Source organism: Pteronotus mesoamericanus, unplaced genomic scaffold (assembly GCF_021234165.1).
Source record: "Pteronotus mesoamericanus isolate MK-2021 breed Mesoamerican mustached bat unplaced genomic scaffold, CSHL_Meso_final contig_50, whole genome shotgun sequence".
Classification (NCBI taxonomy): Eukaryota; Metazoa; Chordata; class Mammalia; order Chiroptera; family Mormoopidae; genus Pteronotus; species Pteronotus mesoamericanus.
Window position 1 is genome coordinate 31,629,274 of NW_026555186.1, and position 17,501 is coordinate 31,646,774.

At 42.6% G+C, this 17,501-nt stretch overlaps 1 protein-coding gene across 1 annotated transcript in view; it reads right to left on the minus strand.

Moving 5' to 3' along the window:
- The window catches only part of SERINC5 (serine incorporator 5), an 88,022-nt gene extending 71,047 nt beyond the window's left edge, over nt 1-16,975 (minus strand). Inside the window, exon 1 of the mRNA XM_054578540.1 lies at nt 16,782-16,975. Coding sequence (XP_054434515.1) covers nt 16,782-16,808 — 27 coding nt within the window. The 5' untranslated portion in view covers nt 16,809-16,975. The remainder of the gene's footprint in view (nt 1-16,781) is intronic.
- Nucleotides 16,976-17,501: the final 526 nt, after the last annotated feature.

The window sequence follows — 17,501 nt, forward strand, 5'->3', positions numbered from 1 at the left end:
GGTGGTGCTGTAGTAGAATCATCTACCTTGCTTATTTGTGTCCTTTTTCATCTCTCCAGCTATGCACTACTAGAAGTAACGTTCAGGCCATTTTGCAGGATCTAAACTGTATGAAAACATTAGCAATCCCACAGCACTCAGTGGTTCTAATCTGGGTTGCAGTATCCCATTCCCCTGGAACCTTGTGGATGGTTGGTCACAAAGGTGCGGGCAGTGTTGGTACAAATCCCAGTGAGTGCTACTGACATCTGGGGATTATCAAGCATGCTAAGTATCTGCTCTCCAGGACCCCCTCAAGAGAAGGGGATGCCCCACTCAAAACACCAAGCGCTACCCCCGGGACCCATTCCTGCCAAATGCCACAGCTGAACAGGCTTGCAGCTTTCTCTTTCTCTCTTCCAATAACAGCCTCACAGAATAGATAATTTTTGATCAGAAGCTCTGGGCTTTGTTTACACTAACTGATTTTCATTACTCTCAAAGGCTTACAAACACCTGGAAAGACAATGCTGAGTACAAGACAGGAGGGAGCGTCTCCCTAAAAATCTGGGAATATCCTCAGGCTCCCCATAATGAGGGACAAATGGAATGAAGGCATCAGCCTTCTCCAGCACTCCAGGCCCTGCTTTCTTTCTGCCACACCAGAGCAGGAAAAAGTCAGACTCAGTTCTACTGAACCTCGTTTCCAAGAAAATGCAATCCCATGACAACCCTCATCCCTCCTCTCCCAGCATCATAAGGAAATAATTTACTGCTTCATGCTTCCCGAAGCCTGCAGCCAGAAGCCAATGCTGGGCATAACAATTTGCATACAACAGCTCATTGGTTAACCAGCTTTTTCTAAAAGGCCTAATACCCCTTACTCAGCAACCGGCAACTTTCACAAACTACTTCACTTGGTAAGAAAGCACATTCTTTGAAACAGCTTTCTGTTAAATCATATGATCCACTGGCAGAGTAAAACTTTCTGGAAAAAACATTTTAAACAATTGCTTGGAAGTCTATGAGAAGGAGACAAAAGGTTTAAATTGATTTTATCGCAGCAAAATACAGTGTAAAAAAAAAAAAAAGATTTCAACCTTAAGATGAGGTTTAATATCTGTAGCCATGAGCTCTTTATTGTACTCTGCAAAGACAGCAGGTTTCTTCAGAAAAAAAAGCGCACTATCTACCCATTCACTCTCTTGACATTTATCAAGAGTCAACAGCGTAGTGGGCACTGGGGCACATGGCAAAGGCCAGGGGAGCAGAGTGGCAACCCTGCTGGAGGCTGATTAGTGGTTATCAAGCATGGCCTTGGAAGAGGCCGTCTCTGTGGGCCTGTCTCCTCCCCCATAATAAACAGAAGGTGGGTATCCTGCTCCCCTGAGGATCCTTCTAGCTCCAGAAGACCACTGTGTGACTGACTCCTCAGACTCTCGCATAAGCCATCTGAGAATGGTAACCAGGGACTGGGAGTGAGGTATCACTCCGGTCAGAAACCTCACAGTCAGCAGTGAGACTTTCCCTGGCTTGCTCCCAACCAAGAACTTCCTGAGAAGGTTTCATTTCAAACAGCCTGACCATTTGGATGTGCTAACAGTTCCAAGATTCGGGCTTCCAACTGACCTTTCTCACCCTGGAGGCACAATTTTCCTCTGTCAGCACATCTCAATGTTCAGTTTATGGTTTGGGTAGACACTAGCGATCCCCATAACCAGGGGCAGCAGCGTCACCCCAACTGTGGTCCTCGAAGGCCCAGAAGCCACGGCCCCCACCCAGGAGGCTTGCCTGCCTCTTCTAACTACCACACAAAACTACTGCATCCCTCTCCAAGACCTGGGCAGGAAAGTCTAAGTAGACCTTAGAGCTGCTTTTGAAGATAAGAAGTTCCTGTCTCTGGAGTTGTTCGCTTATTATGGTACAAGAAATCTGAGCACAACTGAATAGGCAGAAGACCCTTCCAGCCATTCCTAGCACCAACTTCCTGGGAGCTGGTCCAAAGGAGGGGGGAACAGCGCCTCCTTCACAGCTAACAGGAGTGCGTGATGGTCAGCCCCCCTGAAGGAGGTCTGCAACATCCAAGGCTTCTGAGCTAGTCATTCTATAGCTGGTTCTGCTCTACAGGACTTGCCCTGAAAACATAAGCGTAAATTTGTTCCAACAAGATTGACACTGAAGGAGTTCAGAGCACCTCAGCTCAAAATATGTGACTTTGGCATATTGATTATTTTGACTTAAAGGCACTTGAGAAACAGCAGGGGCAAGAAGGGCACTCTGACCTCCCTTTTTCTTTCTGGAAGCAGGAGATAAAACTCCGCCGTGAAAGCAGCCCTCCCTGTACCAGAAAGAAAGACATTATCAAGGACAGAAAGTTGACATTGAGAGAATTCTATACAAACAGACGTTGTTAACGTACTTATATTCCTTTTTCATCTTCCCACATAGTTTAGTCACTTTTCCACAACTGCTTCTTTGTTCAACCTAATATAAAAGCAACTAGGTTTCACCATTTCTTTTGGATCTTCCTTTCCTTATGATGGTGCCCAAGTCACATAAAACTCATACATTAAATATGTATGCTTTTGTCTTGTTGATCTGCCTTTGTCAGTTTAATTTTCAAACCCAACCAGACACCCTAAGAGAGTCAATGAAAACTTTTTCCTCTCCCTACCATGTTAGAGGACAATTCAAGCAAAACAGGATGTGCAGTTTTGTCTGTGAGAAACAGTAAGTAAAGGCAGAAAACTGTGCCCAGCTGAACTGAGCTGCATAGGAGTATATGAATGTATAAACCTCAGTTCAACACGTGCATTCTGTATGAGTCACACTGACGTACACCTGCTGTTACAAGTGTCCATCCAATTTTAGATAACCATCCTTTCACTGCTTCACAATTCACAAGCTGCAACTCTCCCAGCACCCACTTCCACAAACAAATTTCAGGCCTTTTTCAAGGTCAGGTGCCAATCTTTTATGCAAAACCGTAATACTATTTTTACTAGGTTCCTTTAAAAAAAAAAAAAGTCACTGACAAAGTTTTGAAAAGCTGTGTTCCAACCCCATGTTTCCCATAATGCCTTTGGTTTTATTGTGTGATTTTGCATAGTTCAATTTTTAGGACATGTATTAATGCTGTTATATAGCAGGACTATTTCCAAGATTCTAGCCTAAAATAAGAGGCATGTACATAGAGAAAGATTACATAAGAGTTATTTATAATTTTTAAAAAAGGAAATACACTAGATTTCTAATAAGAAAAATAGTGAAATGAATGTTGATATGATCAATTAAATGTAATATGGCCACTAAAATGTTTGCTTTTAAGAATTCTTATATGTAAAACTGTTCATGTTATATGAAATTAAGTTAGGACATAAAACAGTACATAGAGTATGGTCTAATTTACTTTTAACATGAATGAAATGCAATAAAACAGAATAGGGTTTGTCCTCTCTGGGATTACAAATGATATTTGTTTTTTTCTTTATATTTTTCTGTATTATCCAAATTTTCTGTAACTATAAATTATTTTTATAAAGCAAAAAACATTTTTAAAATTGGTTTTCATGTACTGTTACTTAATTCATCATAGGCTTCCATCACTAATAGTGAAATTCTGATGCTTATCCCTTCTTTCAGATGCTGCATACTATAATCCTTATGACATTTTAGGAAATAAAAAGGCAATAGAGAAGATAGAATACTGAAAAATATTCAGTGAGTGCCTCACCCAAAAAATAAAAAAGAACAGAAGGGGAAATGGAAATGACTGACAATATATATATAACCTTAAGTGTATTCATGAATAACTACATTAAGTGTTAATGACCTAAACATCCAATTAAAACGGAGAGACTGTCAGCCTGGATCAAAAAACAAGGTCTAACTACCTGTTGTTGATAAAGGATACGTTTTTAAATGTAAGACACAGATGGATTGAAAGTTAAAAAAGTGGTAAGGTCATCAGACAAACACCTGAAGACAAAGTAAATTACCAGGGACAAAAAGGATCATTTTAGAAGAGTAACAATTTATTACAAGACGTAACAGACTTGTCTTGGGGTGGTGAATATACAATTTGATATACAGATGATGTACTAAAGAACTGTACACCTGACAGCTGTATAATTTTAGTAATTTTAGTAACCAATGTCACCTCAATAAAGTTAATAAAAAAGATAAGACATAACAATCCTAAATATGTATACCTAATAGAGCTTCAAAATACAGTAAACAAAAATTGACTAATAGAGCTAATGGGACAAAAAGACAAAAACAATCATATTTGGAAAATTTAACACCCTTCTCCCAGTACTTGATAAAATTAGATACCATCACCCCCACAAAAATCAGTAAAGATAAATATTTGAGCAATACCGCAACCAACGTGAACATTATACCCAATAATCATAGAATACAAGCTCTGTCCAGAAAAGTCCAGCCATTGTTAATATAACAAGAACGGTTTACAGAACATCAATGTAAACTGACAGCCAAGGACAGTGGATGGAATGCGCGTGTAGACATGAACAATGATGACTTCACTGTACTAGCACAAATAAAAGTATGGCACAAACGCTTCAAAGATGGTGGAGAATCTGTTGAAAGAGATCCATGTTCCAGAAGGCCTGCAGCAAGCAGAACACCTGAGAATACTGAACATGTATGGGCTGCAATCAATAAAGATCAGCAACTGACAGTGTGAGAACTAGAAGCTGATCTGGGGATTCCAAAAACAACTGTGTCTGAGATTCTGATGCAGGATATCTTGGCATGAAACATGTCATGGCAAAATTCGTTCTACAGTTTCTGCTACCAGAGAAGAAGGAACATCGTGCTGCAGTTGCTAATAACTTGATTCACACCACTACCGATAAATCATATTTCCTCAAGAAAATCATAACTGGAGATGAACCGTGGGTCTACGGCAATGAGTATGGTCTGGAAATGAAGGCCTAGTCAGCCCAATTGGAAGTCACCCAGTTCTCCACACCTGAAGGTAGAGGAAAGTCACAGCAAGATCAAGACCATGTTAACTGTGTTTTTTGATTTGGAAGGTGTTGTCCATCACGAGTACACCCCTCCAGGCCAAACAATTAATAAAGAGTATTACCTCAAAGTTCTTCATCAGTTGAGAGATGCAATAAGATGTAAACAGCCACAGCTATAGGCAACTGGTGAGTGGCAGCTTCATAACAACAATGCGCCCACTCATGCATCAGGTCTTGTGCAGAGTTTTTTGGCAAAACATCACATCACCCAGGTGACTCATTTCCCCTACAGCCCAGATCTGGCACCCTGTGACTTCTGGCTTTTCAGACTGTCAATGGGATTCAGGAAAATATGATGAGGCAGCTGATGGCAATTCCAACAAAGGATTTTGCAGAGTGTTTTGAACAGTGGAAGAAGTGCTGTGAGAACTGTGTGAGGTCCCCAGGTACCTACTTAAGGGGACTGAGGCATCATTGTTCTATTTACAATGGTTCCTGTATTTTCTTCAGTAAATGAATCTGTTTTGCATAGTACATGGCTGGATACCTTATGGAGAGAGCTCATATATGTTATATTCAAGGGCACAGAATACTCACCAAGAAATATCATATTCGGGGCCACAAAACAATAGATTTTTAGCCCTAGCTTGTGTGGCTCAGTGGATTGAGCGCCAGCCTACAAACCAAAAGGTTGCCAGGGTTTGATTCCAAGTCACGGCATATGCCTGGGCTGCAGGCCAGGTCCCCAGTTTGGGGCATTCAAAAGACAACCAATCAATATTTTTCTCCCTCTCTTCCTCCCTTACCCTCTCTCTAAAAATAAATAAATAAAATTGTTTTAAAAAATAGATTTTAAAGAAATGAATTTATACAGAATATGTTCCCTGATCACCACGAAAGTAAATTAGAAATCAAGAGCAAAAATACTTGTGGAAAATCCTCAAATTTTTGGAAAATAACAACACACTTCTAAATAAGCCATAAGTCAAAGAACCCACAAGGAAAATTAGAAAATATTTTGAACTAAATAAAACACAACATATCAAAATATGTGGGATGTAAAAATGGCTTTAAATACTTATTTAAAAAAGAAAGATTTAAAATAATGGTCTCAACTTCTGCCTTAAAAAATCAATAAAAGGACTGATTAAACTCAAAGAAAGTAAAAAAGAGGGACATGAAGAGTAGAAAACAAACTGACAATTAAAAATTGTTTCTTTCACAAAATTAATAAAATTGATAAACTCCTAGCTACAGTTAATTTAAAAAAAGAACACAGATTACAAATATCAGGTATGATTGAGGGGACATGTATCACATACATTGTTATTTAGAATATGTTATCTTGATACAAACACCTAACAGATTCCCACAAAGGACTTACATTTAGAAAATCCATTAGATTAATCCCAATCGGGGTTAAAAAAAATCAGGCAGAGGATGCCATGATGAAACTATCCTCTAGCAAAAAGATCAGCCTTCTAGTGGTGTGGAAAAACGATTACGGAGTGAAGGGACTAGAGGGAGGAAAATCAGTGTATGAGATGCACGTCTCCATCTTCCTGCCTCTACGTCAACCCTCAACACTCTAGCCTTACTTCTGAGGCTGTCATCTCCCCTGTGGCCAAACCACGGTGGACGAAGTACAGTATTCACGAGGATAGAGTTTCTCATGCTAGTTCTCACAGCTTGTGGTCCACATAGATGATTGTCTCACTCTGCCGCCATTCCCACCTTCTTCTATGAGTCTTCCAATACCGAAGAATCTGGAAAGTGAAACCACATTTCCTAGACTTTGCTGTTAGGGTCCCGACAATTAGCAACACTCAATATTTTGCAGGCTGGGTCCCCGGTAGGGGATGTGCAAGAGTCAACCATACACTGATGTTTCTCTCTCTCCCTTTCTCCCTCCCTTCCCCTCTAGATAGATAGATGATAGATAGATAGATAGATAGATAGATAGATAGATAGATAGATAGATAGATAGATAGATAGAAGTGTCCAAGCCCATTCTCCAAAACCCAGCAAGGGCCAGCTCCAAACTTGCTCAGGCTGTAACATGCTCCCCCTTCACTTTGGCAACCTTTTCAACTCACTCCCTAAAATCAACCCCAAACCACGTTCCACAAAAACCCTACATCTGCTAGTTAATGATCTTCCCCTCCATTGCCACAGTCTTAAAAGATAATAACCTGCCCTCCCTGGCCTCAGTTTTCTCAGCTCCCCAGTACCCTCCAACCCACAACATTGTAGCTTCTGTTCCCTGGAAACCAAGGCTGCCAAACCACCCCCACCCCCACTCAACCCCCCAGAATTCTTAGTCTCCCTCTTACTAACTTTGGTCATCGACAAAGCCAGCAGCTCTCCCCGACCTCCCACACCCCAGGCTCTTTCTCTCCAGGCAAGCTGCACCCTCCCTCAATGTTTTTTTTTCTCTTTGCAAGGGGGACTGTCTGCCTATATCATATGGTCTCCATTGCTCCCTTCTCATTTTATATTGGGGTTTGTTTTGTTTTTATACCAGGTTTGTTTCTGTGGTCATAAGGTTTCTTTGAAAAGCTGAGAAATGGTTAAGGACCTTCTTCCAGAGAATGGTGTTCAGAATATACCCGGACACAGCTGTGTGTGTAGGGCTGCACGGGACTCCTGGAGCCCATTCCTGGGAGCTCAGCTTTCCACGTGCTCCTCTGAGTAGGCTCATTTACTCCCAGGAGAATGTCTCTCCCAGGAGACACTCTGCTTCCATCCCTTTCCCAGGCATAAAAGGTTCAAAGCTGAGGTACACAAACTTCAATGGAGCCTGCCAAGAAGTTCTGCCCCAGGAGAAACCTTATACTAAGGAAATCCAGCATCAATTCACCAGTTGCTCTCAAGCATCAAAGTCAGCCTAGTTACTGCCTTTGGGTTGTATTATACTAGGTACCCAATGAATATTTATCAATTGCCCTATCGCTTTAAAGGTGGTTCGATTTTTTCCAAACAGCAAATGATGTAAGTCAACAATGTCTTAGGATCCTTATGAACAGTGTTACCAAACCAAAGAAAATTCATAGTTAGAGAAGGCCATTGCAGAAAACATTTTCATTACTATGGTTACAAAACACTGCCACTGTTTCTGAGACCGTTACCGGAGGAGTTCAATGAGCAGAACGTCAAGGACAAAAGACCGAATTCTTCCCCCATTTTGGTGAACCACAGACACTAAGGATCAGAGCATTAGGAGACTCAGCCCTCCATAAAATTACTGAAATACAATGAGAACAGAAAAATGAAAAATAAATCCCATAAAAACCTTGTGGAATTTGTTTCAAAGTGAAGTCGGCCAGTTTATTAAAAAGTGATAAACAGAAGTCTGATTTTCCATCTCTCCTGGTTATCTTTGCACTAATAAGATTTGTGTATGTATTTTTCCTCCTTTTGTTTTGACTACACAGCTTGCACGGAAGGGGAGGGGAGGCTGTTTAATCACTATATACTGTAAACCTACTTGAAACCCACAAATTGTTTTAAAATTTATTCTGTGATAAAAACCTACTCTAAGTTTTTCCATAACAGCTGCTTGCCTTAAACATTAGCTCAACTTTAATCTCACATGGCAAACTATATAAGAAAAACCAAAAGTAAAATCCTGTTTCCTTTAAAATTCAAACAGATGTTTTATGTAATCAAACCAATCCAGTATTTGAATTTTTTATACATAAACTACACTGATTCTTAGAATATGTTCTACATTTTTTTCAAATATCATTAATACACAAGCTAGAAGATAAGGAGATATCCCCTCTGGAAACATTTTAAAATACATTTTAACTAGGGTCACAAAGGTTTACTCCGGACCACTTGGAAAAACTGATTGCGAGGAACAATCTGTGGTTTAGATTAGTAACTCGATCGATACTGCTCTCAGCATCTAATCTCAACCCTAAATATAACTGACAACAGCAATATGTAATAAAAATTTACTAACAATGCTGCTCAGGACACTAAGAGAACACAGGATCTTTATTTATAATTTCAATTTAAAATACTGAAAATAGCTTAGTCAAAGGATAAAATGGAATTGCATCCAATGGTTAGTTCTGCTTATATAAAGGCTTCCTTTTTAACGCCAAATTATCATAGATGAATTGGCTATGTACTGCTCTGAAATAGAGGTAGACGATGCTATCACTACAGCTCTACACAATCTGAGGCTTCTAAATGGGATTTACATGAAAACACCTGGGAAACTGAAACGCTTCCAGGTCTCACAATCCACTCACTCCTAGATATCCAGTATCTGTGGGAAATCTACAGGTGATATTTACACAGAAAATGAATGGAAGCAAACAGCAGGGAAGAGGGTGTTGCCTTCTATCTCATCAGCAGAGATAAGTCAGGGGCTGCCTTCCTCTCCCTACAGGGTGACCCTACTGGGCCCTCCCAGCAAAGTCATCCCACTCAGACTGGCTGTAGCCCAAAGTTATTTGTCAGCTTCCCCAGGTCAGCTATACAGCAAGCAGCCCAAGAAAACAATCTGAAAGAGCAACCTTCATGGAAACCCTCTACCTAACAATGCAACTTTTACTCTCTCTACTGGTTCAAGGTAAGGGAGAGATTCACCTTTCCAACAACCTGAACTTGACTATGCAAAAACATCTGCAAACCACTCTGCATTATCTCCCCAGTTCAACAGCACAACACCAGCTGAATCAGCCCCTTCATAAGTGTGGGAAAGCAATTATGTGCACGTTTTACTGCATTTTGCCTGTTTTATAGAAATGCATGGAAAAATAGAAGTGCCAATACTGGTGTTTCAAAGCACAGAACTCAAACTTAATGTAACTGAAACAGAGATGAGAACCTTATTGAAGGAAAACAGTGATTCAAGCACCATCTAGACAGATGCTATCTGTATAAGTAACCATAAACAAAAAGATCAGCCCTGACTGGTGTGGCCCAGTGGGTTGAGCATCGTCCTGCAAACTGAAGGGCGGCCAGTGCGATTCCCAGTCAGGGCACACGCGTGGGTTGTGGGGAGGTCCCCAGTTGGGGGCATGCAAGAGGAAACCAAGTGATGTGTCTCTCACACATCAGTGTTTCTTTCCCTCTCTTTCTCTCTCCCCTCCCCTCTCTCTAAAAGATATATAAATCTTTTTTTTTAAAGAAAAGATTAAAGGTAAAAAATATTTTGAAAATGGTTGAAATATATTGTCAATCTTTATAAAAGGGCTGAAATAAATTACATAAATGTCTAACCACTATGCTGTACACCTGAACTAATGAAAAATAATACTGAATGTCAACTGTGACCAAAAAAATTAAAATTAAAAAGAGTACCCCTAATGTAAATTATGGGCCTTATAGAGTTAATAAAAATATGTCAATATTGCTTTATCAATTTTAACAAATACACCACACTGAAGCAAGAGAATAAGAGAAACTGTGTGTTAGGGGACAGGGACAGGAAGTATATGGGAACTCTGTAGTATTTCTGTTCTCAATTTTTCTGTAAACCTAAAACTGCTATAAAGAGTCATTTAATTTTTTAAAAGGGAGATAAAATTAGGGATTTTTCTTCATTACTTTTAGCCTTTTGGGAAACAAAACACAAACCTACTAACACATAAACCTATAAACTGACTTTCACACATTCGACTTTATTTAACACCTGTGGAGAAATTGGTCATGGTCAAAGAGAAAGGGACTACCTGAGTGTAATCCCAGAAAACATTAAAGAGTGCAAAGGACTGGCTAGTGCATGTTAAAAACTTCCTTGATCACCACATAAAAATTCAGCAAAAAGAGTAGGATTAAATATACCACCTACAACATAATTCCAATTTTGCAGAGTAGGACCTTATATAGTAATACGATTGCCCTGGCTAGGGAGCTCAGTTAGCTAGAGCGTGGTCCTTATACACTAAGGTTGTGGGTTCATTTCCCAGCCAGGGCACATATGAGAAGCCACCAATGAATGCATAAATAAACAACAAATTGATGTCCTTCTCTCTCTGTCCCTCTAAATCAATCAATAACACAAATATTCATCTTTGAGAAAAAAACTTAAAAAAATATGATTATGTTATAAAATATCAAAATATGGTTCTCTGGATGATGTGTGATTTTTTTCCCCCATGTGCTTCAGAAATACCCTCAATTGTTCAAAAAAGCATCATTCATGGAAAGAGTGAACTTTTTGTGGTGTCCACCCTGGACTCCTTCCAAGAATGGAAGCAACACATGATACAATGAGGACCTCATATTACCCATCACTAGAAACAAGGATCTATAGGGAAAAGGAGTTTTGTAAACAAATACACTTGACAGGGGCTTCAACGAGGCCCCAGTATGTACTGTGGCTAAGAGAGAGGAAACACATGAATGCAGTAACCACGAAACAACTCCAGTGCTTCAGATGACCCAGTACTCGGCGGTGCAGACAGGTCTAAGTGCAAGTTCTGGGAGAACTTTCAAAGCCAAGGGAAGATCACTACTGAGGAAATGCTTCTTGAGGTTGACCTTAAAACCAGAGATTTGGGTTTTGAGAAGGAAAGACATTTCAGGGAAATCATCGTTTTTACATGGTGCATAATTTTTAATCTTTAAAGCAGTCTTACGGACTCCGTGTGTACGCTGGCATGTGCACGTGTCTATTTTAGGCCACAGTCTAGAGGTGGTCGGTTGCCCTAATGAGAAAACCCTTTCCAGCTAACATTTAACATTAACTCAGAGGCCACACTCAAAGTCGTCTCCCATATGGGCTTCAGGTACCTCTAACTTTGATGACCCCAGATTTTGTTAACCCATTTGAACTGCAAGAATTCTTGGCACAGAGCAACTCTGCCCAAACCCCTGCATAAAGAGACTTGACCAGATTTTCACATGGCCTCTAGCAGCCCAAAGCTGCATTCTTGGGATGATAACCCAGCCATCTTTTTTGTCTTCGGGTTCTTGTCTGGAAAAATTCAGGATTGTCAAAAGAAATTTACTGTCTGTTCTAGTCAACACATGAGATAGGCCTCCATTTCTTAGAGCATTTATCCAAAGGGTCCTACAACTGTGAATCCGTCCCTATCTTTTTGACAGGTACTAAATGTATTTCCTACAAAGCAGGAGTGTCTTTCTCCAGGACCCAAAAGCCATTCCTTTGAAATGTAATCAAGAGCCCTGTCTCCCAGTCTGTGTGGAAGGGGAGAACCCTAACTTGCCAGCTAGCAGACGCAGCTGGCCTAATGAAATGTCCACTGACCAACCCTCTGCAACTTCACACTTCCCTCACGCTAGTTGGGCCCCCACAGCTTGTCCTCCATACTCCCTCGTTCTCTCTTTAAAACTCTCAGTCACCATCGTGTAGATCAAAATAAAGCAAGGCTTTTCCCCCTACTATCAGTGGTTGCTGAGTAAAATCTGTTTTCAGTGCTTTAACTAATGCCTGGCTTTATTTATCTTTGACAATGGATAGTCCCAAGTGGCATTCATAGCTTTGTAAATTAACATAACAGACATTAGAAGTGGGCTTTCACTGGGGATAATCTTGGTGATCAAGTAATATGATCCAGCTGGAAATACCTTGGCCTGGGCATTCCTGCCCTTACATGAACTGGCTATAAGGGCAGGGTGAGCCTTCACTTCAAGAATGGCACCATGGACTCAATCCATCCATGTAGTCCTGCTGGTTTGGCGGTCTCAGTCAGGTTCTACCAACTAATAGAATGTTGATCCAAACTGCGTCAGGTGAACATGCAAGTTGTGGGTCCATGCACCAAGAAGGGCAAAGAGCTGGAGCTTAATGAAGTCTCAGGTCAGGCTGCTTCCTGCCAATCATGTTTGCATGTGTGGCAGAATTTGGCCTGAGACTTGCTTTCTTTATAACCTGGAGCAGGTGATGAGGAAAAAGCTAAACTTCATTCACCCATAACTACTGGCAACCACCAATATCTAACAGAACAGCCTAATAACATGTATTCAAAACTGACTTAGGTCCAGCCCTGGCTGGGCAGTTCAGCTGGTTGGAACATGGTCTTATATACCCAAAGGTTGTGGGTTCAATCCCTAGTCATGGCACATACCTAGGTTGTGGGTTTGATCCCTGGTCAGGGCATGTAGGGGAGGCAATGGATTGATGTTTCTCTCCCTCCTCCCCCTCCACTCCCTCCCTCCCTCTCTCTAAAATTAGTAAGCATATTCTCAGATGAGGATTTTAAAAAATCTTTAAAAAAATAACTGACTTAGGTCCACTATAAGCAACAATGAACAACTCTTACGCATTATCATTTACTCATACTGTAAATAATAATCAGAATAGTCAAGTACCCCAACTCAAGTCAGGTGGACAAGTGGTCAAGGCTTGGCTCCACCACCAAAAATCAGTCAAGTTAATTTACCTACTTGTACTTCAGTTGCCTCACCTACAAAAGGAGGCCAATCAGAATATTACCCAACCCAGAGTCCTGGCTAGGTTGGTTAGAGCCTCATCCCAATAAACTAAGGTTGCAGTTTCGATCCCCAAAGGCACATACAAGAATCAGCCAATGAATGCTTAACTAAGTGGAACAACAAATTGGATGTTTCTCTCTTTCTCCCTAAAAGCAATTTTTAAAAAAAGTCAATTTAAAAAAAGAAAAAGAAAAGAACGTTACCCACCCCATAGCTTTGTAGTGAAGAAAGGATGATACAATGATATAATGTAGATAAACACAGACAGCACAATGAAGGCATGAAATAAACTTAAGCTATTGTTTCTATTATCATTACTGCTTACATTTACCTGGAGTACACTCTGCCAAGCTTTATTATACCTCTCATTTCCTCTGACAGTATGTACTGTCATTTTTTTTTTTTTTTTTTGTAGCTAGCTTCCCCCACTCTTCCATCCCCTAATTACCCCTATATTCTAAGAGAGCAAGGAAGGCCTTGGCTCAACATCCAGTTCCCAGAGGCCTCCCACAGTGCTGGGTACCCACAAGGTGTTAACTGACCTCTCTCCTCTATGTTCTGCTTCCATTAGCATCCACCAGCCAAAAGCCTAATCAAAACCTAAGTGTATATCGCAGTGAGTGCAAAATAAAATAAGATGAAAATGTAAAATAAGATGACCTCAAGACTGTCCAGGTACAGATGGTTAATGGCCACTGACACACTAAGATGTGGGGAGTTCCTTACTCTGTGCCAAACCCTGCACTAGATATTTCTGCTATCACATGTGATCTTCATAACCATAGGAAGTATTATCACACCCATTCTACAGTTGGGAAAAACTGAGGTTAACAGAGAGTAAGTACTATGTGCAGCCACATCAGCCCTCATTGTCCAAACTTCCCAAATCAAACCCAGACCTGAGTCCAAAGCCCAGGCTCTTTTCTGAGTTATATACTGTTCCTGATAATCCTCAAAGTCCCCAAAATTTCTAAGTCCAAACTCAAACTTCTCCCAAGTTAAATAGCCAACTGGTGACTTGGATATTTAATTTTTAATAGACATCTCAAATATAGCAAAGCCAAAAGTAAACTAAGGATTTTCCTTGCCAAGTGTCCTCTCTCCTACCAGCCTCCTACCTCACCTCAATAAACAGCACCATCACCTATGCAGCTGCTTGGGCCAAAAACAGAATCTCTGGTACCCACACCTCCCAACCCCCAGGAACTGGAATGACCCCTGGGGGCACAGATGATGTTCACCTAGCTCACTGCTGTATCTCCAGCTCCTGGCACATAGTTGGTGCTGTCATACTGTGATATAAAAGAAAGTATAGTTGATCTTCATCCCCCATATGAGAGGACCAGGACTTGTGAATGGTGGCTAAATGGGAGTAGGGGAGTGGAAGGGTCCAGTCCTGTGGCACTAAGCCCTTCAGCTGTGGAATACTAACTCCTAACTCCAGGAGGTTAGTGTTAGAATTGAACTGAATAGCTGGACATTCAGTTGGTGTCCCAAGTTGCATAACTGGTTGGCTGGGGTTGGGGGTGGTACCCCATACATTCGATGTCAGAAGTGCTGTGAGTAAAGAGCAGTTCATAGGTGCTCAAGCAAACAAAAAAGGCTTAGAGAGCTTCTGCTGGTCTCTGAGTTGTTTTAATGCGAGCTTAACAGCCCCTCCATGTGAAGTCATAGCGTCATCACCCACTCACTGCGTTGAGACCCACTGCAATGATGTCTCAAGCAGTTCCAAAAAGCAGAAGTTAAATTTTCTGTGACGAATGGCCAGGATTGGGTTCTTTCCAAAGTTCTAAGAGGGGCGTTTTAGAAACAAGTCATTAAATTCTACCAAAATATCAGCTATACCAATAATTCTTTTACAAGACCCACTTGAGTACTGGTGATAATTTCAGAGTCCTAAATTAGTTATTTGGAGTGACAGAAAGCTTCAAGGGACTTTCAAAGAACTGGAGGAGATGCCCTGAAATATCTGTATTGTAATTACTATTAATAAAAAGTGCTGCATCAAATTAAAAAGTATCTCAAAACAACAACAATAAAAGATTTGTGAAACTGTGAGATTTAGAACATTCAGAAAATAGCTCTTCCGGGCCCAAATCGGTCTCCAAAGCCCTGGAAATGTGGTAAGCATCCTCCCTCTTTTTGCCTTGCTCCAAGCAAGTTACTACACCTCAAGTTAAAAACCTCAATTTCCTCATCTCTGAAAAGGCCAGACTGAAAGCATGCCAAGTACAGTATGAGACGTCAAACATGAAGCAATAACTGCAAATAGCCACTCCAAGAGGGTCGGATTATCTCTGTCGATTATCAGCCAGTATAATCCTAAAGTTTCAGGAGCCTCTAACAATTTAACCTCTACATCATTTAGGAGCTGGCCTCGGGTGTCAAAGGCTGAATGTATAAGGAAGCAAGAACACCTCCGATCCTGAATGCCCCCGTTGTTAGATTCATTTGTGAGAACACACCATGCTGATAATTAGTATAACAGGAAGGAGGGAGGTGGACGTCTGGAAGGCTTTACCTACAGTATCTCGTTTTTTTCCTAAATTTGCAGGAAGGAGAAACTAGCATTAAAGGGTTAAAACCTAATTCTGCCTTGATGCACTACTCACCGGTAGGAGACGCTTATTCCTAATGCACGTATATGTTTTAAGACACCATGAGTTTTAACAGGCAAGGGTTGCAAAACAGGTTCGGGCAAGTTGTTTAAACCGGGGATACGGAGGCTCCCTCACTACCCAGGCAGCCGTGTTTCTGCCCTGCCAGTGTTGGGTCGGGAAACGCAGGAAGTAGGGCTGTCTTCCCTACGCCCAGACCTGAGCACTGTAATTTGGAAGCCAGGCTTCGACACGTTCCGGAAGATTCAGAGCCAATGCTCTAGCCTTGCAAGATGCCAAGCGCAACCTGCTTGGGCCACATGACCCGAGTTTTGTTCAGGGCACGGGAGAGTAGATGTTGCCTAAACCCACGTCTCTTCCTGGGTTCATTCGGTGGGCAGAGCCTGACGGGCTACAGAGCTCAGCACCACCTATTCGTGCCCTGGGAGATGACAGGATCCAGGAGTAATCGGGATCTTCCGCCCAAGTCCTGCCCACCCTGCCCCAGCGAAGTCCTTAAGGCCGGACGGGAAAACCTCGGGGTAGCCTCTCGGGCTTCCCCATGTCCCTTCCCGCTCCCCTGCGGCATTGGAGTTCCCCAACTGCCCAGCGCTGCGTTCAGGCCCGAGGCAGTAACGCAGACCGCGCGGGATCTGCCCCAAGCGACCCACCCACCCGCACCACTTTGGACTGGGGAGCTGGAGAGCACACCCGGGGAAGCCCGCACGGTGCCTGGGCTCGCAGACGCGTCGCTCAATCCGTCGCTCCCCGCGTGGCACCCAGCCTCGCTCACCTGGCCCGCACAGCACTGTGCTGACATCGCGGCAGCCGAGGACCACTGGCGCGCTCGCTTGCTCCCAGCTCCCCTCCGACTCGCCTTGCTCCCTACCGCCTCGAGCGCCTCTCCCTGCACCAGCTCCAACCACCACTACAGGCAGCCGCAGCTGAGCGCCAGGTACTACAGCCGGGGCGAAAACAACCCTAGCCAAACCCACCCCGCCGCCCCAGGCCCCGCCCCGCCCTCCATTCGTGCCCGCCCTCAGCCCCACCCCGCGCACGCCCCTTTCCTGGGCGCCAGGCGGCGGAGCAGGCTCGCCCTAAGCTAGTACTTCCGCTGGCGTCAGGCAGCTGCGAGCTGCGATCACTTCCCGGTGCGGCACCGGGCTTCGAAGGCCGCCCAGTGAAGGGCCGGCCCGACTCTCCCAGGCTCCTGCGCAGGCTTGGCTGTGCGCCCCTGTTCCCTGGCTCCGGCGAAAATGCGGGTTGCCGAATCCAATAAAGCTTGGAGCCTCTAGTGGAGTGATTCTCGAGTGTCCTGTACTCAGCCGGCGCAGTGGGGACCGTCGGGTGCTGGTCTGCGCTCTGCCTCGTTCTGCAGGGATATCTACGGGATCCCTGTCTAATCTCTTTCCCTTCCACATCTGCCAGGAAAGCTTACCAGCTTTTGGGAAAGTCCCCTCTGTCCAAGCTTCCTTGGATCCCTGTGCACCAGGCTGTTCTGCCCTGATTTCCG